Raw genomic sequence first — 26,927 nt, forward strand, 5'->3', positions numbered from 1 at the left:
AATCTGTATAAAAGCACAGAAAATCTAGAAGGATATATACTAACATATTTACAGCAGTTAGATCCGGGCAGAGGGATTAAGAGCGTGTTTAATTTTGTATTATTTGCTTATCTTTATTTTTCAATTTGTATTAGATGAACATGCATTGCTTTTGCAATAAGGGAAAAAAGTTTATTTTTAATTTAAGAAAATGGTCACACAAAGACAAGAAAAGTAATCTTCTATTAATAATGAGCTTATTTCTTACAAATGACAATTGTGAATGTTTTGAGCTGATAATAAATGACACCATTTTCTTTCCAACTAATCTTCTTGTAACATTCCTCCAACTTATTTGACTATAGGAATTTAAAAACAAGTTCAACTGCCATCTGGGAAGTTATTAATTACTGTATTCCTCACTGAAAAGTCTATTGTGTGTGTATGGATTGGGAGATGTAGCATATACTGGGAAGAACATTTGGGCTCTTTTAAGCCAGACAGACCAGTTTTGAATCCCAGAGCTCCACCACTTTTTAGTTGTACAAGATTAAGTAATTTTTCCAAGATCAAGCTGCTAGTAAATTATGGGGCCCCAAGGCTTGCACTTAAGTGTGTCTGGCTCTGAGCCCACACTCTTCCCTCCCTGCTTTGGATGCAGATTGCTGGTGGGGAGCATGTGAGAAGTAGCGCCTTGCATGGCCCTCCTTTCCACTCCTTTCCAAGTATCCTTTTACTCTTCCTTTGCCCTGCCTTCTCCTTTACTTCCTCTCTTTCCTGCCACTCTGCAGCCACAACCTCCCCACTGTCGGACTTATCACCAACAATTCGTGCTGGGAGAAAGGCAGGACAATGTACAGCATGAGGACTTGGAGAGTCCGCAGATGAATTTTTCACAGTGGAGTAACCAGACAGGAAAGTGGCATGGAGGTCACTCTAGGTGGATGCACTCAAAGGCCCATTCAGGGGTGCATCTTTTTGAAGTGAACTAGCAGGGCTCCTGCCTAAGTTATCTTTGGAGCACACTGGAAAATGGGGTGTGAAAAATCTCAGCAACGTGTTTTAGGGCAGTACTTGTCAACTCTGGCTAAACACGTGAATGATCTGAGAAGCCTTTTAGACACATGGATGCCCAGGATCTACTCCTGATCAATTTAATCAGAATCTTTGGAGTGGGTCCAGACATTTTTTAAAGATTTTCTAGAGTGGGTCTAATGTGCAGTGAGGGGGAACCACCACATTAGACAATAGAGAAACATGGAAATGAGGACCAACAGATCCAATATCAAAAAAGTATAGTCCCATACTTACTTGAAGTAGGAATATTTCCTTTTACCTTTTCAGTCTGGAAATGCAAATTGGCTTACATCATGGCAATCCATGTTTTGCAGTGACTTCAGTCTCTTATAATTGGCGGGCAAAGTGTTGCAAGGAACCTCACATGTGTCTCATGCATAAGCCCATGACCCCAAGGCTGCCACTCTGCTCCACCGACTTTAGCCTCCACGGCCTCCTACCCAGTCCCCATCCATGATCCACTTTCTGCTGGGTGCTGAAGCTGGATGATGCAGGGAAAATACCTCCCTTCCTCATCTTTCATTGTCTCAAGTCTTGAGCAGGGCTCTTGTGCCTACAGGTAAACAGGTCTCTTGAATTTTGCCCCCATGGCCTCCTCTCTGAAGAACCACAAGCACCAACAGGCCTGGTTTTGGAGTAATTATAATAGCAAAATTGTACTATATTCAAAATCACTTCTCTCTTCTGATGGTCAAGGAACATTTTTGTTGATATCTCAGGAGGCTCATAGGCCTCTCAGAAGGAACTTGAGGCACAGCATTCCATTGGTCTGCTAGACATGATTAGACATGGTGAAATTCCAGTTACACAGGACCCCACTACATGTCTCCCTTAAGAAGAGGCAATCTTAAGTCTGCCTTTGAATGGCCTCCAAGCCACAAGATCTCCCCTTTCTTATCTGCATGCCTTGCTTTCCAACATTACCAATAGTTTGTTAACTGAAAATAGGATTTGGGGCACTACACACAACAACTATTTCAATGTTTATATATGTACATTCCCTGGAGGCTTGTTTTCTGGTGGGGAAGGGGGAGGGTTTAAAGAAATTTCTACATTGTCAAGTGCTCCTGGGAAAATTGTCAATAAAACAGGGGAAAGTTGACATAAATATGATAGTCACAAGCAGCAAATGAACAAAATAGATAGCATAAAGTTTTATGCTGTAGTACATTTATATGGCTTTAATTTTTTTTTTTTTTTTTTTTTTTGAGACGAAACCTCACTTTTGTCCCCCAGGCTGGAGTGCAGTGGTGCGATCTATGCTCAGTGCAACCTCCGCCTCCTGGGTTCACGCCATTCTCCTGCCTCAGCCTCCCGAGTAGGTGGGATGCCTGGCCGAGTTTAATTTTTTTAATGTTCGTCATTATGTAGCAGTTTGTTGATGGTTTCCCATATGAATTTTTTCACAGGAATTAAAAAACAAGTGTGGTTTATTCTAGTTATTTGTATGAGTTTTATTCTATATAAAGTCACTACTACACTGAATTAGTGAATACTGAATCATTGACCCTAGGAGAAAATACAAGATTAGGTTCCTGTGAGCTTCTGGTCACACAGATGATTAATACATAGCCTTGTTTTATGTGTGTTTCTGTTCAAAGACACCTTATTTAATATATTTCGTTGATTCACTAACATTTAGCTCACACCAACAGCACTGTAACTGATGCCTGAACAATGTTTATCCATTGCATGTATTTTCTCTGTAAGGTATATCACAGCCTTCTTGTGTTTCAAAACACTAGACAGCACTTCTACACTACGGTTGTGGACCATTTTAACAGTGAAATCATCACCAAAAAGCACAAAAATGCAAAAAATGTTGACTAAATGGACTACAAAAAGGATCCTTGTCTATGGTTCCCTTGTTCAACCTCAGCTGAGTACATTTGTGTAGAAAGACTCAAAGATTTTTCACCAGTCTGTGCATGTCTGTAAATGACTGTGAGAAAGCTGCAAGTAGTGATTTGGGGGTAATAAATACATTTTAGGCAGTAGGCGAATTAGCAAACACAGAATCCACAAATAATGAGTAATGACTGTGCTTGTATTCCTTTTTTCTTTGGGTCTTTTTGAAGCATCTAGAAAAATGTACAAATCAGGAAAGAAAACTAAGTGGGAAAAAGATACAAATAATTTCTTTCTCAATTACTACTCTATTTTAAAAACTCTTGCTCACTATAGATTAGCCACATTTTAAATAGGTTAGGCATCTATTTACAACATACATACCACGTAAATACCCCTGGTGCCGTGACAAAATTCCTCTATTGACTATTCTTTTTTTTTTTTTTTTTTGAGACAGAGTCTCACTCTGTCGCCTAGGCTGGAGTGCAATGGCGCAATCTTGGCTCACTGCAACCTCCACCTCCCAGGTTCAAGCAATTCTCCTGCCTCAGCCTCAATCAATTCTCCTGCCTCAGCCTTCTTAGTAGCTGGCATTACAGGCGCCCACCGCCACGCCCAGCTAATTTTTGTATGTTAGTAGAGACAGGGATTCACCATGTTGGCCAGGCTGGTCTCAAATTCCTGACCTCGTGATCCGCCTGCCTCGGCCTCCCAAAGTGCTGGGATTACAGGCATGAGCCACCGCGCCCGGCCCATTGATTATTCTTAATCTGCACTGAATTAAGGTTTAGGGAATGATATATGAACAAAACTGTTTTCAGCTTGTTCTCTTCAAAGTGCTTAAGCTCTCAGCTTCCTAACCCCAAACACACAACACCAGTATCCTAACATCATTATAATTAGCCCGATTTATAACTGTTCTAGAAGTGTCCAACAGAGGTCAGAGAAATGTTGGGGCACTCAGGAGCAAATGCTCTTTTGTAAAGACCTTACGACACCCATTTTTGACCGAACTTTCTGTTGTAAATGCTTGCTTTATTAGCAGACACTAAGCTTGATATTACTTCTAGACAATTTTTGACAATTTAAAAATCTCTTTTGACAACATTCTGAAAGTACAATTGACCCCATTCCCTTGCTGCCACCCTCCTCCCACCATCCCCCCAACCAAAATTCAGAGAAAGTCAGAACTTTTTAAAAGAACACAAGGAAAATGCAATGTAATCACAACGGGTCACAAAGGATTCCATTCAAAAGGCAGCAATGTGAAAACTGGAATCTGGGGGACCATTCTTGAAGAGAAAATGACTGAAAACTAGCAAGCACATAGACTCTAATACTAATAAAAACCAAATGGCTTTCATTACAAACACCCAGGATGCTTCCACAATCCACTCTTCATTTTTAAATGAAAATCCCTGCCCCCAAATTGCTTTTGTGATGCCTTGGTTGAAGAAAGATGAAAAGTGGGGGATACCAGATGCTCAGTGTAATCTGGACTGCTAGTTTATCATTTAACTCAAACACTCCCTGTCAACCACTGGTTACGTTCCAAGAAAGCCAAGGTCATGACTTATGCTTGTCTAATTGGTGAGTACCAAGAAACCATCACTATACAACTGTTCAGAAACTAGCCGCAGACTTACATAAGCAGATATGAAAGAAGTTTCCAAGCGTAGTAAATTTACTCTGCACAGCTGTACTCTCAAGTAACGAGACCTATTTTTGCTGCTCTAGTTTCAGGAGTAATTAGTTTATAACTATATTTCATATATACATGTGGCTAATTTATCTTAAATGCATAGGTCTTACACATACAACAGATATGCATACACACACATAGGCACAAACATATAAATAATCAACCTGGAATCCACTTGCTATCAGATAAATTCACTATCAGATTTAAATATACAATGTAAATTATAGGATTTTCATTTAGGTTTAGCCAAAGATTCTTAAATGTAATAATAATAATAACAATAGAGGCCAACACTTGACATACGTCAAACACCAAGTACCAGCTTCATGCTGGTTGTTTTTTAAATGCATTCTTTAATGTTTGTTTTCTTTTAACCCTGTATGGTAACTATATTTGTGTCCCCATTTTCCAAGTATAGAAATTGAGGGTAAGTAATTTGTGTCCAAGTTCACATAGTTGGCAAAGGATAATGCTGTGGTTTGAACTCAAGTAGCCTGGTGGCCAGTGTCTGGGATCTTATGCTATGTGAAACTGCCTTGGGTTTTAATCATTTTTCTTCCTTAGAACTGCTTTATAAAGTAGGACATATTACTCCTATTTTAAGAAAATCTAGGTATGGGGTGGTTACAAACTCAAGGTCACCAATACAAATTTAAGGAATTCATCTAAAGCTGAGCCTAGGTCTAATTTTAAGCTGATGCTTTTTCCACAGTATCATTCTGCTTTAACTCCAAATAACATTTAAAAATTTTCAGAAACTCTACAGAGAGGCAGAGAGAACCCAAATTAAGTTATAGAACAACCACTGTTTTTCTTGACACCCAATTAAAATTTTAATTGCTCTATAACATGTATATAATCATATCAATTTTTTTCATCTCATTTGGCCCTGGATTTTAGAACTCATTGAGATAATCGCAGAAATCTCATGTCTAATGGATTCACAATAATAATCTTCAGTTGGCACTCCCGAAATTAGTGAAATTCTTCAGTCTTATCTCATAGCCCATCTCAATGAATGGCTCAGAGCCAAGGGAGGACTGGCAATTATTTTCCTGTAGGGATTCCTCCAGAATTTGCAACCGAAACACATTCTATTAATAATAATAATAAAAAGTACTTTGTGTTACAGTTAAGTTAAAGTGCCATAAGTCTAAAAATAATTTTTCTTTTTCAGGTGCAATTTGCATTTTGAATCCTGAAAGACTCTGTTGGCAAGAAGCTATTAGGGATTATACTGTAATTTAAATACAATATATCACTTAAAATGAGTTATCAGAGATCTGCTGTTGATTATAATGTTAGCAAATGACGATAATGTTCCTTTTTTAAACTAAAGCTATAGAAGGTCAGGAAAAGGCTCCATTGTTCCCTTAGTAACACTCTTCAGGCAGATCCCAAGTTCCCTGCACCCTGGCAGACATCTCTGAAGAGGCAGCACTTGGGTTCCACACCCATGTTCCTCCTGTTTAAACATTGTGTTATTTTGGATCATACTGTTGGTCAAGAATAACCAGCCAACTTCAATAATATGTAATTACTGAGAGTAACTCAAAAGCATCCTGCCTTTGCATCAATTTTGGTTAGGGAGTGGTATAAAAAGACAACAGCCAGAGGACAAGCTGAGTCGACGGTGCTTCTTGAATGCTGCCTAAACTGGTATCAAATTCTAAAAAGGCTCTTGTCTAGAGAGCACTAATAAATTGAGTAACTATTAATAAACCAAACATTTGATTGGCACAAGGCAGTGTTCGGCTTCACGTGTTTATGTTTTTTATTGAGTAAATAGCTATTTTCTATCATAGAAGATCCAGAAGATTATGTTAAATCATTTGCTTTCTCCAAAAGGTTTTCTTCTTGTGAAGCATGAAAAGACTGAAACTTTTCATTTAATTTCAACAAATATTGACGGCCTCTATACACCTGACACTATTAGGAACTGAACATACCATGGTGTGATAAACAGACATAATCCCTGCCCTCACAGAGCTTGCAGGGTTTCATCTTAAACAAGACTTTTATAATGTGTGTGAACTCCTACATGGTCACTATATCTAGATATGAAAGGTTGTTTTGTGATGCTCAGGTCTTATTTTCAATTCTCAAACTTACTCAGTGTTCAGTTGACAAGTAAAGCTCCTACTTCAGTCATTTGATAGGTAAAGCTCCTCCTAACCTAGAGGTAAGGAGTCACTTGTCATGTCCTTCCATAAATGAGTTTATGCATGTATGCGTGAGCTGGCTAGGAATTTGAATTCATGTGTTATGAATGAAGTGAGCAGGGACAGAGGAGTTTTAGAGGATGGTGATTTTTGAAGAACAGCAACACTTAGCTAAACAATGGTGTTCAAGAGAAGAACATAGAGTGTTAAAAGAAAGAAGAAATGAATTATTGAGAAGGGAGGAATTCAGAACAAACCAGAGTTGGAAAAGAAAAACCAGACTGATGGAGACTTTGCTCCTAGAGAGCTGGAAATGCTTACCCAAGTGGAAAATTCGTTGAGATTCTCCCTTAAACAGAAAAATAGTAGGAAAGAGAAACACATCCAGAAACTGTTTCCTCATTAACCTAGTTCTAGCTTAGGAGGGTAGAATTAGCAAGGTGAATTAGACAACTAAGAAGAGAGTAATTGACTTTATTGCTAGCAAAGAAGATGGATCAGACAGAAAGAGGCTAAACCTAGGAGGCTTGATACAGAAATATTGAACTGAGAAATCTGACTTACATAAGTAGGACCTAACTAGACTGAAAAAGTTTCCTTGCTGCAGCTATATTTGTGTATCAGGTGTGCTTACAAGTCACCTTGTATAGGCATCAATACTTTTGTGACTTCAAGATAAGGAACCTGAGAGTATATTTATTCAATCAATATTTATTGATAACTTACACACTGCTGGGTGCTAGAAATAGAATAATGAATAAAATAGAAACAGTCAAAACTTACATTTTAGTGGACAAAAACCAGACTGAACAACTGATAAGAAGTGGGTTATGAGTTATAGGTAAAGTGTATAGGGTGCTCTGGGAATGAAGGAGGAGTTACCAGTCGAAGACAGAGGAGAGAGGAGCAATTCAATCATTCCTCTGGCCATTCAACAAATATTTGAGTCAGGTTCTGAGCTGCGTCCTAGGCAGAGAAAGTAGGTGACGCTTTTGACAAAAGAGGCAACCGAAAGAGGACTGGCATGCAGAGTGACTCTCTGCAGGTGTGGACAGGTAGGCTACCCTCTGAAGAACGGATAAAGGAGGAAGAGGTAGGTCTCAAGTTTCGGCATGCTGGGAGCCCTACCTGTTGTTGACTGGTGGGAGCAGAGGCCTGGTCTTTGTCACCCTGCCCAGTGAAGGGGAGGGAAATGATCATGGGAAAGAGACCTCATTCTTGCTGAGGCTGCAGAAAACGGCAGCCTTGCCTTAGAAGCCCTCATCATGGGCATCTCATGGGAACAACTTTAGTTTTATTCCAAGCTGTCTTTATGGTTCTGGCTGGTTGCAAAGTTCTAAATCATCTTGTTAACACATGCTCTGCCAAATTGACTTATGCTTTATCAAGCCCAAGTGCAAGCAAGTTCTTTCCATGAATTCAGACGGGGCTCTTGTGGACTGCAAAATGGATGACCATTGGTTAGGTGAGGGGATGGAGCCTCAGAGCAACAGTGCAATGAGTTATCAGATCAGTATGGTATGCACAATATTTGAGAAATGACTCAAAGTATATTTCAAGGTAATCCATAGAGTACAAAAGCAATAATTTTAAGCATACCCCCACCCACGGAAAGGATCCTAATTCCTACCCCTAGCACAATGACTAGTCCATAATGGACACTCCAAAAGGATCCTTCATTCTCAATTAATGACATCTTCTTATAGTAAATCATCTCCATCTGCTATTTGTAAAGTAAAACCCGCATATGCACTGTATCAGAATCTTAAAACATTCTGATACTAGCTTCTTTTTCCTGCTACTATCCCTGAATAAAAAACGACTTTTATTGCTCATTTTAAAGTCAAATAGGCAGGACCTAAAATTTTTTCAACTTTTAACATATAATTAGATTTTCTTTTACTAAATAAACAAAAGACCAATTCCCCCCCTCCTAGGTTTTGAAAATTAATAGGTGTGATGGCTGATAGGAGAAGGACAAACAGGATCCTTGGCTGTCTGTGTTGGCATACAAAATCAGCGAAGCTGTTCCTTCCTCAGTAAATGAAGAAACTTTTTTTCCATGTAAAACATTCATCATTCACATAAACTGGGCTCTGGTAGAAGTGGTTTGACCAGCCCAGTGAGACTGAATCCTGGTTTCGTCAGACTATAAAGGATCATCAACAGAAGAAGTTCCTAGCTACAAGCAACAGAAAGAAGCCACACAGGGAGGGCACCCAAGGCAGCTGTGAGGAGGGAGCTATAACCAGCAGATGGTGTGTGTTGATCCAAGGAAACTTCAGTTCTCCACGGTCTGGCAAAAGGTCATGAGGTTAAGAGCTAAGCTAGATTTCAGTCCCAGAAGACAGAAAAGAAAAAAAGAAACTCATTTTCCAGAAGTGGGGAATGAGCCAGGAGTGAGATCCCCAAGGGAAAAGGCAGAAACCCATTTAGTAGAGCTGGGGTCAGAGGCAGATCACCAGGAGTAGGGCTGACTGGACGTGGAATGTTTGAGCTACTGACCTTGGCCCCAGAGAGCAACTGGGCCTGGAATGGGACTGATCCCACAGCTGGAGTTCCATATGGAGCTCAACCAATTTGTCAACTTTTCAAAGCTTCCCACTTCTTTGTTTTCACTTTATTACCATGGTTGATATGCACCATGCAAAGTGTATTAGGCTGTTCTTGCAATGCTATCAAGAAATGACGGAGACTGAGTAATTTATAAAGGAAAGAGGTTTAATTGGCTCATGGCTCTACAGGCTGTACAGGAAGCATAACACCAGCATCTCCTTTCTGGGAAGCCTCAGGGGAGCTTTTACCTATGAGAGAAGGTGATGGAGGAGCAGGCATCTCACATGGCAAGAATGGGAGGAAGACAGTGGGTGGGGAGGTGCCACATACTTATAAGCAACCAGATCTCATGAAAACTCATTCACTATTGCAAAGACAGCACCAAGTCATTAGGGATCTGCCCCCATAATAAATACCTCCCACAGGCTCCACCTCCAACACTGAGGATTATTTCAACATGAGATTTGGGTGAGGACAAATATCCAAGCTACATCAAAAAGTTTCATAGCACCCATTGCTACTAACTTCTTGACTGATTGATTGATTGATTGATTGATTGATTGGAGATGGGGTCTTGCTACGTTGCCCAGGCTAATCTCCAACTCCTGGGCTCCAGTGATCCTGCTGCTTCAGCCTCCTGAGTAGTTGGACTACAGGTGTGTGCCACAGCGCTCAGTTCTACTATTTTATAGTAGCTATTAAAAGATCCATATTTGCATGATATGAGTTTCTTTAAGGCAACTTTCAAGATTTCCTTTGCATCATTTCTTCTCAACATATTGTCAGATCCTTGCTAGACTATTATCTACAGTGCTTTGAGTAATGCATAGTTGAGTTAATGATTGTGTGTATATTGTATCACAGTAGTATTTGTATATTTGATTCATTGAAACATTATTAAAATTATTTCCCTGTCACAAACACAGTTATTACTATTTTGCTTCTTGGCTTCTAAGTTAGTAATATCATTAATTCCTACATACATGTGTTTTGAAAATAATTCTTTTAGTGTCAAACTGGCAGAAGTATCAGAAACATCCTAATTTCATTCAGCTAATTTCATTACTCTAGTAAATTAAGCCAAAGAATGTAACAAAAGCTTTCTTTTCTGGGAGTATTTTTAAGTAACTACCGGATCCTCAAATATATCTTATTAGAAGTCTTTAATGATTTGGAGTTACTTAAATAAGAATTTCTTTGAAGTTCAAGGAAGCCTTGATTAACAAAACAAACTTCCTTAGACGATATGGCCTGGGCCACATCCACCATTTTATACTTGGCTTGCTCGTTTTTACTTGAGCATCAAGCGCAGAGAAACAAATCCACTGCTGGCTATTGGGTACCTGCTCAGTGACTTCAGTTTAACTTCACCATCATCTAGTCTAGTCTATGCAGTGGACCAACTCCCTTTTCATTAGCTTCACAGTGAAGGCACTGTAGTTGAACTCCTCTGGATTGAAGAAATAGAAGATTAAAAGAAGATTACACTGCTGAGAAATGTTTAAACAAAACATATTGTTTTAAGATAAGAACTCATGGATTCATTTTGAGTTTTTATCTAGGATAGTGAAAAGATAAAAACGAGTAAAAATGAATTCATTTGTAATTCTGTCAAACGGAATCCCACACTATATGCCAGACAGGTGGCCCTCCAGCACCTCTTCTTAGTTGCTGCTTACCCTTTTGAGTGATAATTACATATGACAACACGTGTACTGAAAATACTAACCCATATGAACTAATCTCATCAGGTGGCATATCCCTCCACCTTGTCCCAACATGGAAAAGCAAAACTAGTTTTCTGTAACTTTGTGCGATAGCCAAATCCTTACTCTCCACTCTGCTTATTTAGGCTTCTTCCAGCCAATCATCCCAGCCTCACCTACTTTATCTCTGTCTTCTACTGACTCCAGAGGCATTCATCTCTGCTTGTTTAAGACTGTGGCACCTTGTGCAGTCTGTCCTTCCACATAAGTTCTACCATCTTGATATGTAACATCAGAGACCCTGTGGACAACCTCTGCTACACTCTAGCTTAAGAATTTCTTGACCATCTGAACTCTCCTAACTTTCACCTTCATTTCACATTGGTCCACACATTTTCATGACGACATCTTAATGCTCTCATCACCCAGAACAATTGTACCTCTGAAACATTCATCAGGAGTAACCCCTATCTCCAATAAGAATCATCTGATTCTTAGAAGTGCTTTTTGTTTGTTTGTTTTTTTCATTTCTTTATTCCCTCTACACCTGCTCTTCGACTTCACTGAGAACTCTCACCCCATCCATTTTTTCTTGTTCCTTTGTGCTTTTTTTTTTTTTTTTTTGAGGTGGAGTCTCACTCTGCCACCCAGGTTGGAGTGCAGTGGCGCGATCTTGGCTCATTGCAACCTCCGCCTCCTGGGTTCAAGCGATTCTCCTGCCTCAGCCTCCCGAGTAGCTGGGACTACAAGCGGGTGCCATCACACCCAGCTAATCTTTTTGTATTTTTAGGAGACAAGGTTTCACCATGTTAGCCAGGATAGTCTTGATCTCCTGACCTGGTGATCCGCCCGCCTTGGCTTCCCAAAGTGCTGGGATTACAGGTGTGAGCCACCACACCCGGCCAGCTCTCTGTTTTTACTTTACCTTTGTTTTATATCTTCTGTCCAGTACATCCTGTGGTGCAATCCCTGAAAACATCATCTCACCAAAGTATTTCATTCCCTTGTCCCCTGCAAATGAGCCTACCCTGAATTGATCCAGCTGCCTTCCTTTTCCCTTCCAATTCTAGTCTAATAATGTTTTTATATGCCTGTGTGTGTTTATTTACTGTCTCCTTTACTACTGTAAGCTCCTGTGAGCAGGGACATTGTGTTGTTCACTCTGTGTTTAGGTGCTAGGTATCCTCAGCATCTAAAACAGTGCTGACAATATCTGTTGAAGCTATTATCAGTGATGCTGGAGAAATCCCACAACTGCCTGGTTTAATGCCATTTCAAGTTATAGCCTTCCACTTCAACAGAGTCATCAATTCTGTGTGCACGGCCCACTCCTCACATGGAGCCTTTCTAGTCTTCATATTCTCCTTACTTTCTCTATCAGCTCACTCCCGGGGGAGATTTTTGCTTGTTACTTCACAGAGGTAACTGGATCATGACCCATTCAACTTCCTGTCCCTCCCAGCCTCCAAACATATTTGCATTTCAGCCATATTGGTTTCTTTCTCCCTAGTATTAAACAAAAGGGGAAGGAGGAGGCCATCCTTTATCTCAGAATTATCCTATATTCTTTTCTCTGGATATACATCCTGTTTTACTTCCCCATGGACAAAATCCATCTATTTTCCACCTGATCGTCACCTGAATCTTCAATGTCTTCCTCTCTGTTTCAACATGTAGCCTACTCAACCTCTCAGTTGTGCTTAATTCCAACGATCACTCTCTGAACATCTGCTCTTCCATTTGCTTTGGTGATTTTACACTTTGCTGATTTTCCTTCTACCCCTCTGATTACTTCTTCTCGGTTTCTTTTGGAGTTTCTTCCTCTTCTCATTTTTAAATGTTGCTTTATGTGATGCAATTATGGGTTCTCTTCTCCATTTCCTCCCTAGGAAATCTCAACTGTATCATCCACATGCTGATAACCCCTGAATCTTTATTTCCAACACTATTTTCCCTGAACTCTACCACATCGAATATGTACAGTATCTCAAGTTTAAACTGTCTCAAAGTGAACTCTTCACTGCATTGGTCCCAGTCTATTACCCAATAAGCTCTGCTGCAGTGTTCCCTAGCTTGGGGAATGGCTGACTTATCACCCAATTTACCAAGCCAGAAACTTGAGTTACCTTTTCCTCACTTCCCCTTCACAACCTCACCTACTTACAGAAACACTGTGCCTTATGAATTCTACTTCCCAGTAAATACTTCTCAAATCTATCCATTTCTCAGCCTGGGCAACATGGTGAAACCCCATGTCTACAGAAAATTACAATACTTACGGGGTATGGTGGTGCGTGCCTATAATCCTAGCTACTCAGGAGGCTGAGGTGGGAGGATCACCTGAGTCTGGGGAAGCTGAGGCTGCAGTGAGCTGTGATTGAGCCACTGAACTCCAGCCTGGCTGACAAAGTGAGACCCTGTCTCGAAACAAACAAACAACAGCAAGCGACAACAACAAAAACTGTTGCCATTCAAATCCAGGCAACCATAATACTCATCCAAATAAGTGCAGTAGCCCAATTTCCTGCCCAGAGCCATTCTTTATTTTTAGTCAGTGATCTTTCTCAATAATTCTGACAAAGTCATGCATCATTTAAAACCCTTCCTTCTGTGACTTCCCAGGGCTACTAGAAGGAAGTGCATTCACTTTAACACAGACTACAAAATTCAACTCCTGCTTATTTCTTTTGCCAACAGTGAACACTTCTTCTTGCCTTTACTCTCATATCTTCATACACACCCTCTATGACAGCCTTACAGATATTCTTTCAGTTTCTCAATCTTGCCAAGCTCTCTCACACACCAGGGCCACTGAAATGTTATTCCCTTGTTTGGGTAAATCTTTGCCTCCACTTTACCCGGCGTGAGATAGATAGCAGCCAATCTTGCTTGACAATGCCACACCCCTATTTAAAATCCCGTAGATGCCCTCTGTGACATTTTAATTTTATTCATTTTCTGTAAACGTCAGGAGATAATGTAACCCATTTATCATGGCATATAAGACCCTTTGTGACCTGGGTCCTGGTTACTTCTCTAGTATCATGTCTTGCTAGCTTCTACATCCCAGCCATCATAAACCACTAGTAGGTCCTAAACTCCCTGAGCTCTTGCCTCCATCTTGCATACAGCCTATGCACATGCTCTCCCCTGCTCCCATTGGTTGGGCAATCTAGCTCTTCAGAACTTAGTGAGTGATGTGGGACTGCTTTCCTGGCCTCATTGCTATCACTTTAGCTGCCCACTCCCAGACCCACTCTGGTTAAGTGCTCCTCTCTCAGAGCACCTGTAGCACACAAATCTTCTTATCACCATCATAGCACTTATCAAACAATATGGTAATTTTGTTTATGTCTGTCACACTGACCAGATTATCATTTTCCTGAGGGCAGGGGGTATTTTAGTTCATATTTCCAATGTCTAGTTTTGAATATTTAGAAAGTGCTTGATTAATGCTTTTGTGGGGGAAAAAAATGGATGCCAGGTATGGTGGCATGTGCCTGTAGTCCCAGCTGCTTGGGGAGGCTGAGGCGTGTGGATTGCTCGAGCCCAGGAGCTTGAGGTCAGCCTGGGCAACACAAGGAGACCTTGCCTCTAAAAAACAATGAAAAACAAAATTTAAAAAATGCAATTAATTAACTAATGAATAGATAAATGAATAAATGAATGGAAGAGGAAAAAAGTTGTTCTACTGTCTCTACAGAAATATCATGCCTGCATCACACTGGGGAAATTTAGGAAGGCATTCCAGGTTCAGCTTGTCTATGATTAGCAGAAAATCAGGCTCGATGTCTCTCCTCTCTAACTTAGTCTTCACTGAGCACACAGTCTGAAATTGAACCTGTTAAAGCAATCAGTTGGTCAATATGTACCTCCTTTTAAAAAATGCAAATATCCAGGCAATTCCTATATCCCTTAACATCTATTCATTTACTTAAATTGCTTTTCCTCCTAACACATAACAGAAACTACTCCACTGAAGAAATGGAAATTTTGTGTGCCCAGGAAGAATAGAAGTTTTAGTAGTATGGGTACGTTTCAAAAGCTTCCCAAATCATTGTAATAAGCAGCCATATATGAAAATCACGATTCTTCAGTGCTTCTCAACTTTATTGTGCAAACAGATCACCTGAAGAGGCTACTGAAAGTGCAGCTGCACATTCAGTAGGTCTGAGGCGGGGCCTGAGACTCTGCATTTTTGCACATTCTCAGCAGCTGCTGCTGTTGTTGGTCCACAGACCACGCATTGAATACCAAGGATCTAGTCATTCTCCTGATGCAGGCCTCTGACTTATTTACTTTTAGGGATTAATCAGAGGTGAGAAAAGGGGTAATGGCAAGGGTGAGTGCAGATTAGCTAGGTCTGCAAACTAAGGTGTCCCTGTTGGTACGTTTTTCTTTACAGGAAACACAGATTCAAGTGTTCATTTCTGATCGTGCTCATTCTAATTGATTCAAAGCCTGAACTGTCACCCCCATGCTAAGACAGAGCACAGCAATCAAAGAAAATGTTAATAAAGGATGACACATTTTTATTTGAGAATATGTAAAATGTACCGCATTCTCTCTTTCTTTCTCACTCTCTCTGGCTACAACTTCTTTTTTAAAAATATACTGCCTTTTGATTTGATTTTTATTTGATTCTCAATAAAAAAATTTTAAATAGTGTATTTGTAATTTTCATGAACTAAGATGTTATATGAATCATATCTGTGCATTATACCTATGGTGTATCTCCCTGAAGGACGTGTAACATGAAATAGGCTGTCGTTAGTCTTTGCTGTTTCCCTGTAAAAGGAGACACTTTTAATTCCAATTTTGTAGATAACGAAAATGAAATGCAGAAAGCTGAACTGACTTAATTAGGATCACATACCAATAACACAGGATGGGGCCAAAACTTACATCTCAGATCTCCCATGCTAAAAGTTGGCTTAGTGGAAAAAGAAGCAGTAAGCTTCTAAAAATTGTACCTCAGTTATTCATAACACTTGCATCTCTTTGAAATAAAGTTTATAATTTAACAGCCCTTCTCCTGCACATATCTGTTGCTGGAATTTATATTCTATTCATCTAATTATTAACCTACATTCTTCCTAAAATAATTCAAAGTGGCTTTAGAAGGATCCATAAAATAAACGAATATACATTGTATGAGAAAGAAAAGAGGAACAGGAATAAAGCTGATGAAGCAAGTTTATACAAAGAAGTCCTATAATTTCAAGTTAAATTCAAATTTGGCTCTTGACTTTCTTTTTTTTTTGAGACAGAGTCTCACTCTGTCACCCAGGCTGGAATGCAGTGGCAAGATCTCAGCTCACTGCAAACTCCGCCCCCCAGGTTCAAGCAATTCTTGTGCCTCAGCCTCCCGAGTAGCTGGAATTACAGGCGCCCACCACCACGCCCAACTAATTTTCGTATTTTTAGTAGAGACAGGGTTTCACCATCTTGGCCAGGCTGGTCGTGAACTCTTGACCTCGTGTGTCACCTGCCTCAGCCTCCCAAAGTGCTGGGATTATAGACTTGAGCCACCGCGCCTGTCTTGGTTCTTGGCTTTCTATCAGTTAAGGTGAAAGGGAAACATCTCACAGCACCCATGTGAAAAACAAACACATTTTTCCAGAAGCAGGAACTGCTAACTGCTCTGTGGTAGACCAAGTGGTCTGGCTTTGATCCAGATGGCTGGTACACCTGGACATATACGTCTTTGACTTCCTCTGTAAATGAAACCCCAGGGGGTAAAAACAGGGCTTCCAACTCCTAATCCTGAAATAATTTTAACTTCCCAATTGATTTACTATTTCCAGAGACTTTTCATCAATATAATGCTAATATAATCAAATAATAAAGGTCCACTTAAACTAAAAAGCTTGAGTTTATTTAGGGAAGATTTAGTAGACATTGAAAACTACATATAATCATTTAAACTGCAAAAATGGAGCTCAATGGACTCAACATACAATAGCAAGCATAAGATCAAAGCATGAGATAACTATGTAAAAATGGACATTGGCGAGATAGGGGAAAGAATGAAGGTAAATTTTTGTTTGCTTTTTTTTTTTTAACAGCTTTGGGTTATTAATTGGTATACCATAAAGTTCACCTGATTAATTTTCGGTAAATTTATATAGTTGTGCAACCATCACCAACAATCCAATTTACACTTCATCTTTAGCCAAAAGGCTGAGAATCTGTCACAGTCCAATTTTAGAACACTTCCATTACCCCAAGAAGTCCCCTTATGCCCATTTGCAGCCAATGCCTGCTTCATCTCCAGCCTCAGGCAATCAATATTTGTCTTCTGCCCCTATAATTGCCTCTTCTAGAAATTTCATATAAATTGAATTTTACAATATGCAGTTTGTGTCTGGCTTATTTCACTTAGCATCATGTTTTTGATGTTCATCTGTACCATTGCACATAACAGTAGTTTGCTCCTTTTTATTGCTGTGTGGTATCATAGTTCATAGCTATATGGCATTTTGTTTATTCACCTGTTTATACACATTTGGAATGTTTCCATATTTTGGCTTTTATAAATAATGCTGTAAGGAACAATCACAAAGAAGTCCTTGTGATGATATGTGTTTTCATTTACTTTAAGTAGTACCTAGGACTAGAATTGCTGGGTTGTCTGGAAAGTATATATTCAACATTTTGTAAAAACTGTCGAACTGTTTTCCAAAATGTTTCTAACATGTTGATCCAGGTGTACTAAAATTTACATTCCCACCATTAATGAGTGATGGTTCAGTTTCTCCACATCCTCATTCACAGTTGGAACTATCTTTTTCACTGTAGCCTGTGGTGGTTAATTTTAGGTGTCAGCTTGACCAGGTTAAGAGATACCCAGATAGCTGATAAAGCATTATTTCTAAAGCATTATTTCTGGGTGCATCCATGAGGGTGTTTATGGAAGAGAGTGGCATCTGAATCAGTGGACGGAGTAGAGAAGATCCACACTCAACCGCCATTGTGGCTGAGCATCATCCAATCTGCTGAAGGCCTAGATAAAACAAAAGGCAGTGGGAGAGGAAATTCTCTGTTTTTTCTGGAACTGGGACATCCACCTTCTCCTGTTCTCAGACATCAGAACTCCAGGTTCTTGGGCCTTTGGATATTGAGACTTTATATATATAGACCATTGGTTCTGTTCTCTGGAGAAGGGCTGACTAATATGTGGCCCTTCTAGGATGTTTTGAACAGAAAGAATGTATTCTAGTTTTCAGTCAGTTCAGAAATAGGATCAAAACAAGTCACTACCGGCCCCCGACAAAATCTCCTTTTCTGAATGGTCTTAAAGAATGAAAATTTACAGGATTCAAAAGCTTGTGCAACATTCTTCTTACGGTTTTTAAAATTCTGTATTTTTCAATTTACTTCAATTAATCTATTTTATCAACTTGAGCTTCATATTATATCAAAGGTTTACCAGAAAGCACCTTGCTACCCCAGGGATTTGCTTATGAGTAGGACAAAGCAGGATCCTTCAACTACAGAGGAATCTTTCTATGTCTCTTATTCTAAAATCTTAAATGGCAAACCAGGGTTCTCACCCCAACCTAAGCTAGTTTGTATTCACCCCCTTTACATGTAGATAATTTCCGTAGCTATAAAATAAATCTTTGGAGTACCACTTAGCTTACCAGGCATTGCTAATTTTCTTTCCCTTCAACTCTTAATTCAACTAATGTATGTTTTCAATTTCTTGACCATTCATTAAAAAATGATGATGTACTACTTCCTTAAAATTTCCCTGGAGAGTAAAAAACACATGTTATACATTTGTATATTTATCATATAATTGATTCCCTTTCTTGGAAAGGATTTGATTGAAAGATGCTAATTTTGACTGGATAAATGTAAGGTAATATTCCTATACCATTTTCAAGAGAATTGTGCCAGGGAAGCCACCCAAAACAAATTGTCACATGCCACATTTAAATTAACAAAGGTGTGCTTCAGTGGTCTTCATACTAAGATGTCTGCTGCTTTCTTATTCCATGAAGGATTTTTTCCAAACTTAATCACATAACGAAATAGCCTCATTTCCTACACTAAAAGGCTGCTACAGGGCCAGCAGTCCCCATGAGTTAGCCATCAGTCCTTCCTGTATTTACCTAATTGTGCTGTTTTTCTTCATGGAGGTTTCAAGGTGTTAACAGGCAAGAAGGCAGAGATGCCTTGTTGCAGCCAGGAAAGGCCAGCTGTTGCCAAGATACATCACCTAGGGCATCACCATGATGTGGCCCTTGCAGACATTTGCAAGTTTCATTTCAGTTCAAAGGTCATAGCTCAAAGCACACAAATCTGATCATTAAATCAGCATGTGCGTACAGTAGCCTCCCCCTTATCTGTGGTTTCACTTTCCATGGTTTCAGTTACCCAAGGTCAACTACCATCCAATATATTAAATAGAAAATTCCAGAAACAGACAACTCATATGTCTTAAATCACGCACCATTCTGAGTAGCGTGATGAAAGTCATGAAGGAGCCTTCTCCATTATTATCATATCAACTGTTGCAAGGTGATAGTGTTTGTGTTCAAGTAACCCTATTTTACTTAATGACCCCAAACCATAAGAATAGTGATGCTGGAATAGTGTCATAATTGTTCTATTTTTTACTAATTATTGTTATTAATCTCTATGTCTAATTTATAAATTCAACTATATCATAGGTATGTATATAGAAAAAAATATACCATATATAGGGTTCAGTACTGGTTCAGTCCAGTGTCAGGCATCCACTGAGGTCTTGGGGATCTTCAGAGGATAAGAGGGGGACTGCTGTGCATTATCTCACCATACTGAAAATATCTTTCAAGTAACAGAATGCCACCTCTCCTTGTATTAATAATTAAATAATCATCAAAAATTTTCTTGATACGTGCAGAATTAAAATAAAAGGAGTGGACAGTTCTGAGAGGTGTTTCATCCAGGTCTTCATGTTTCACAAGCCTGTCTGTCAAGGCTGCCATCGACAAATGTGCAGTGTACAACCTGCATGACTACACAGGTGGAGGTGGTCCCACTCTCTCTAGTAAACCGTATCGATCACATCTTAACTTGGCTACTCTGGTCTCTGGATAATTTAGGACCACACTTCTAACATATGCTTTTGCGGACCCCTCAAATCTCTGTTGTCTTTTTTTTTTTTCTTTTGGAGTCTTGCTTTGTCGTCCAGGCTGGAGTGCAGTGGTGCAATCTTGGTTTGCTGCAACCTTTGCCTCCCGGGTTCAAGCAATTCTCCTCCCTCTGGGATTACAGGCGCGTGCCACCATGCCCGGATTTTTGAATTTTTAGTAGAGATAGGGTTTCACCATGTTGGCCAGGCTGGTCTTGAACTCCTGACCTCAAGTGATCCACCCGCCTTGGCCACCCAAAGTGCTGGAATTACAGGCATGTTACCATGTAAGGCAATATATTCAGAGGCTCTGGAAATTGGATGTGAATATTTTTGAAAGGCCATTATCCTGCCTACCATTAAGAGGGAAGCATTGATAACATCTTGAGACCATTTAAACCAGGGATACCCAGTCACAAGTGACTGTGCTGCCTGCAGGGAACATTTAGTAATGGCTAGAGACATTTTTTGGTTGTCACAACTAGGAGAGGACTGCTACTGGACATCTAGTTGGTAGAGGCCAGGGATGCTGCTAAATATCCTATAATACACAGAATAACACCCACAACAAAGAATAATTCCAGCACAAAAATATCAATAGTGAGTTGAGAAACCCTGATTTAAAGCATAAGATTCCTTGAAAGCTGAGTTAGGAAGGTTATAATGCAATGGAAGTCAGTTTCACGATTTAGATTTGTATGGAAAAGTCTGCAAAATCACATACAAGTTCTATAACTCTAAGTTTTTGACAACCTTATAGGGTAAATAAGTGATGAATAATACTTTGAAGCATTTTGATCTCCGCCTTAAGATGTTATTTCTTAAATGGTATTTGTTTTACTTTAGGTCTGGTGTAATATTTTATACTGAAGCATTACACATATAGGCAAGTTAATTTAAAGTATACATAAACATCATTTTATGTACATCATAAATATTTAAATCCTAGATGCTCAGATTTAAAATACGTAGCACCAAACAGATTTGAAACAGCCTTCTGCAATATTTTACTTCTGTCTTGGTACGGCTTGACTTCTATTCCTTGACTTCAAAGGATCAAAGAGAAAAGTCCATTTGCTGTGACATTCCTTTCCACTGGGAGAAAGGTTCAAGTTGGGGCCATCTTTCACATAATGTAAGCACCCTGAGTGTCAATACTTCGTTTTCCCATTCTCAAGAATTTCTGAGCTCAGGTTTGAACCCCCTACTCTCTTAAAGTGACCTATAGACTTGCTGGTAAGATATTTTATATTTTTTTCAACATCTCTCTTTTCATATTTCTTTCTTTCTTTCTTTCTTTTTTTCAAATGGAGTTTCACTCTTGTTGCCCAGGCTATGGTGCAATGGCGCTATCTTGGCTCACCGCAACCTCTGCCTCCCGGGTTCAAGTGATTCTCTTGCCTCAGCCTCCTGAATAGCTTTGGTTACAGGCATATACCACCACAGCCGGCTAATTTTGTATTTTTAGTAGAGATGGGATTTCTCCATGTTGGTCAGGCTGGTCTTGAACTCCCAACCTCAGGTGATCTGCCCGCCTCAGCCTCCCAAAGTGCTGGGATTACAGGCGTGAGCCATCTCGCCCAGTCTTCTCTTTTCTTATTTCTTTTTCTTTCCATCTATTCTACTCTTTTTTTTTTTTTTTTTTTTTGAGGCGGAGTCTCGCTCTGTCGCCCAGGCTGGAGTGCAGCAGCGCGATGTCGGCTCACTGCAAACTCCGCCTCCCGGGTTCCCGCCATTCTCCTGCCTCAGCCTCCCGAGTAGCTGGGACTACAGGCACCGCCACCACGCCCGGCTAATTTTTTTTGTATTTTTAGTAGAGACGGGGTTTCATTGTGTTAGCCAGGATGGTCTCGATCTCCTGACCTCGTGATCCGCCCGTCTCGGCCTCCCAAAGTGCTGGGATTACAGGCTTGAGCCACCGCGCCCGGCCTATTCTACTCTTGTCACTCTTCTTCAATACTTGCTTTTGTCCAAGATTTCCTCTAGGGTTTTCGTAATTTGCAACGACTTCTAAAAGAAATAGTTGTATTTTTCTGTGGCAGAAAAGATTTCCTAACCAGCAGAAGACTCTGTGTGTGTGTGTGTGTGTGTGTGTGTGTGTGTTTGAGTATGAAGAGTGTATCCATGAGGGTGTGTGTCATCTTATTCATTCTCCTAGGAAGAACAGTAACTACCAATGTGAACAAGTATTCTAATGGCTTGTGAACCAACAGAGCAGAATGAAGAAAAATACACAGCTATACAGCAACCTTGTTTCCCACTGAAGTTATTTCTATTGTTTACATTTCTCTGCCAAAATACATTCTGCAAGGTGTTATACATTTGGTTTGATTTCTAAGCTGCAATTAAAGGATACAGGTTAAATACATTTTAGTGAGTTAAGACTTGCCAAACACTATTTAAAAACCATATCTCTAAACATTAAGTCACATTTAAGATTCCAGATTCTGAATGTCACATTGCTCCTTGGGAAGAGAAACCTGCCTAGATCTCTGAGGCAAAATCACTTGTCGTTTATAAAAACATGCCTACCTAGTCAAAAAATCCAGTTTCTTCGAAAATAAAATTCAAGGAAAAGAAGAGAAAAAAGAAAAATAGTGAGAGAAGAGAGCTATAGATTAAGTTACCAAAGAGACAGACATGTCAAGTGTATTGCAGACCGACGAATTAATCCTCAGTAGTCAATATGTAAGTGGAAGTTTCCCAAAACAGGACAGCCTGAGCATGTAATAGGGTAGCTGGTAGAGAGAGGAAGCACAGGAGGATCAGTGGAGGAAGTAATTGTTAACTTTGACAACTTGGACACATGCTGACTTTCGCACATGGCCACGGAGATCCCCCAGCCAAAGTACCTGTGCAGTCATTTCCCTGGGGAATAAAGAAACTTTATTTTTGAGAAAAACGTACCATGTTGAGGAGCAAATGGCTAACATCTAAATCAACTTTCTCTCACACTCCCCACATCACATCTCAGGGTGTCTGACCATTGCACTTGTGACCCAGAGCAAATAAAAACATCAAAAAACAATCCAAAAAAAAAAAAAAAAAGCAAAGAGCATAGATTCAGGACATTAGACTATAACCTAGAATTGCCAGATATTTTCCCGTTATTCTTTTGCAAAGTTCAGTGAATAACAAAAAATCATGTAAAGAATATCCAAGGCTGGGTGCAGTGGCTCATGCCTGTAATCCCAGCACTTTGGGAAGACAAGTAGGAGGATTGCTTGATCTCAGGAGTTCAAAACCAAGCCTGGGCAACATAGAGAGACCCTGTCTCTGCAAAAAAACTTAAAAAAAACAGAAAACAAAAAAAAACGTAGCCAGGAATGGTGGCAGGTGCCTATAGTCCCGGCTACTCAGGAGGTTCAGGTGGGAGGATGCCTTGAGCCCAGGAGATCAAAGTTACAGTGAGCTGTGATCACACCACTACACTCCCGCCTGGGTGACAGAGCCTCAAAAAATACATACATACATACATACATACATACAAACATACATAAATAAAATTTTTTTAAAAATCCAGCAGAAAATGGTTCAAATTATTTGGGGCAGTTTATTTATCTCTTATAAGACACTTAGATGTTAGAAAGGAGGTTTAGAATCTCTTGTTAAAGGCCACAAACATCGTGTTCATATCCCAGGGTGCTGCCCTCAGCTACCACCTTCCTTCTTCTTGATGAAAGAAGAAATACTTTCATTTTCACCACACTCTAATTGCCGGGATTTATATAGCTCCATACACTTCTCTGTTTTCTGCTCTGACTTATTTTTCTTCTCTTCTAATCACTGATATTGTCTTAAGTTTAGCCCTTGAACCTCTTCTCTTCTATTGAGAACTCAAATACTCCCAAGGCTTCCACTATCACTCTTAAACTGACAGATCCCAAATTCATATTCCAAATTCTTGAACCTCACCTCTACCTTCCTGCTATCTATTCTCATGGGGCTGTTACCCATGGCTTAGACCAAACACATCCACATCCACCTCATAACTTCTCTCTTTCTGTGTGGGCTGCCACCATTCTCTTCAGTCCCTTGGGTTTTAAAACTTGGCATCATTCTCAACTCATTCATTTTATTTAGCAAGTCAGTTCTATTAAGTCACCCAATTCTCCCTCTGTATTATCTCAATAGCACTCTTATCTCACCACAGGCCAACCTCTTTAGCTTACACTTGGAGTACAGACGCAGCCCCCACCTGCCTGCCCTCCTTTTCACTCAATCCATCCAACCTCACATTCCCGGAATCATCCTTCACCTTTGGCCTGGTCACTCCTCTGTTCAAAAATATCTGTTTCTCCTGTATTACAATATGAAGGCTAAACATGGATTTTCAAGGTTCTCCACAACGTGCCCTTCTATCAAGCGTACATTTTTACTACTTCTCAATAACATAGTTTATTTCTGTTGTGTTTGGAATTCCCTCTTCTGCACTGCCACATCTAAATTCCAGCCCTACTTCAAGGTTCTTCCCAAATTTAAGGCTGGCTGCAGTGGCTCATGCCTGTAATCCCAGCATTTTGGGAGGCCGAGGCAGGCAGATCACCTGAGGTCACGAGTTCGAGACCAGCCTGACCAATATGGTGAAACCCCATCTCTACTAAAAATACAAAAATTAGCCAGGCGTGCTGGTGGGCACCTGTAGTCCCAGCTACTCGGGAAGCTGAAGCAGGAGAATCCCTTGAACCTGGCAGGCAGAGGTTGCAGTGAGCTGAGATCACGTCACTGCACTCCAGCCTGGGCGACAGAGTGAGACCCTGTCTCAAAAAAAAAAAAGAAATTTCTTCCCAAATTTTAACTTCTCCATCTAGATTTACATGCTACATCTCACTCCCTTCTTCTCACCCACCTAGTGAGGTGCACTGAGAAATTTAACACAATGATACAATGCTTACCATTTCATATGTGCTCATTTTCTTTCTTCAACTGCATGGCAAGCTCCATACAAATAGAGAAATAGTTTTCTATTGCCCTGCTATACAGCCCAGGGCTGCCAATAGTAACATATTTTTCACAGTAGACAAGTTAATTAATCTATTACTTAAATATAATTTTATTTCCCTTGATTATAGAGCCAGACACACAAATAATTGATCTATAATGAATAAAAGTGTAAACAAAGCAAACTAAGATTAGCATTTAATTTTCAATATTATACATCAGTTGTGTAACTATTACATGTAAAAACCATTTCTTACCTGATTTTATGCAGTCTGATGACTTGCAAATACCATCTAGAAAAAGGAGAGAATATGCATAAATACTGGCAACGCACATTTTTAAATTTGTTTTTCTTTTGTTCTTTTAAAAACTGTCGATTAAATAAGCAATTTCTTAAAGCAAGAACTAAAAACTGGGCATTATATATCATTGCCAGTGGTTAGAAAAAATATAAGAAAATAAAATAGGTAAAATCTAAATTTAAAATTTTGATTATGAAGAAAAATGTGTTATTATATCTTCTCTACCAACTAAGCTCTAGGCCTATTACATTGAAATAATCAGTTGTTTTTGCTTGGTAATCATTTTTTTTAACCATTAAAAATCAATCTTTTTTAATCCTAGTTTTGAAAAACTTCCAAGACTCAAATTAAATTTGTTAAATTCCTGTGAAGCCCTTTAGAATTTCAATGACACAACAAAAACTGACTAATGACTATTACTAAAGCTGGCCATAAAATTGTGTATATTTTAATCAAATAAAACCATATTTGAGATTCCTCATAAGTAAGCATGAGCACACTAAATATACTTGCAATTAATAACTTAGCTCAAACATAAAAGGCACTGTACTTCAAAGTTAATTGTTTTGACATACTGATGTTACATTTTTTAAATGAATCTCTTTGTCAGTCTTTAGGTGCCTCTATCCCTAACACATTTGTTAGACAGACAGTAAAAGCATGGAGGAAGATTTCCTTCTCTTTTGCGTTTATGGATGCACAGGTGTGGGAGTAACTCACCATCGTAGGTTGCATAGAGCGCGATCATTGTCACAGCTATGATGGTGAGGAGCAGGACAAGGACCGAGAGGCTGATCTCCAGCGGAGTCCATCGCTGTTTCTTCTTTGGCTTTGGAGTGTTGATATCAGTTATATCCATCTGACTTTCTGATCTGCCCATCACCTAAAATCTGCAAAAAATGAAAATGCTAATGATAAAAAAGAAAATGTCCACATGCGTAATGTGACTGGATAAAAGTAAAAGGTTCAGTCATTTTAAAATAGAAATATGTTTTTGCTGTTGAGAAGTCAAAATTTTGTTGCTGAATGCAAAGATTATAGAGTCAAATGAATTCGACAGGTCTCAGTCACAACTTTTTGTTTTTTGTTGCTGTTGTTTTGTTTTGTTTTGATGTATCACTGAAAATCTCAGCAAAATTAGACAGTAAGACTTGGTTAAATACTCAAGTAGGATTAATTCAGCAGTTTATAAGCAAATAATTGCTATACCACCATTAAGAAAGTTTTAAACTTACCCTTTTGAACTCTGGACTAACATCAAAGTTAATTTTATATCTTAGTCCAGTGGCTTCCTTTATAAGCTCAAAAACCAATGACTAATACCTTGAGGTTTTGACTAAGCAATAATTTGAAATATTAATATAGATAAACACCAAAAGGAATGAACACATGAGGTAGTTTATTTTAGTCATAAAGACAACTTTTATCTTTACAGTTCAAAATTACTACTACTACTGATACTGGTATCTATTAACTGGTTAGACAACATTCTGAAAATGGTCACTCACTGTACCAAAAGATACCTGA

The 26,927-nt window shown here is 39.4% G+C and overlaps 1 protein-coding gene across 8 annotated transcripts in view; it reads right to left on the reverse strand.

Annotated features, from left to right (window-relative positions):
- Window positions 1-26,927, reverse strand: part of MME (membrane metalloendopeptidase) — a 149,870-nt gene that overhangs the window by 61,453 nt on the left and 61,490 nt on the right. For all 8 annotated transcript variants that reach the window (XM_025376021.1, XM_025376023.1, XM_025376024.1 and 5 more), the window contains 2 exons: window positions 26,121-26,290; window positions 25,356-25,391 (listed from right to left, as the gene is read on the reverse strand). In XM_025376021.1, coding sequence (XP_025231806.1) covers window positions 25,356-25,391; window positions 26,121-26,280 — 196 coding nt within the window. In that variant the 5' untranslated portion in view covers window positions 26,281-26,290. The remainder of the gene's footprint in view (window positions 1-25,355; window positions 25,392-26,120; window positions 26,291-26,927) is intronic.

This window comes from Theropithecus gelada, chromosome 2, assembly GCF_003255815.1.
Source record: "Theropithecus gelada isolate Dixy chromosome 2, Tgel_1.0, whole genome shotgun sequence".
Classification (NCBI taxonomy): Eukaryota; Metazoa; Chordata; class Mammalia; order Primates; family Cercopithecidae; genus Theropithecus; species Theropithecus gelada.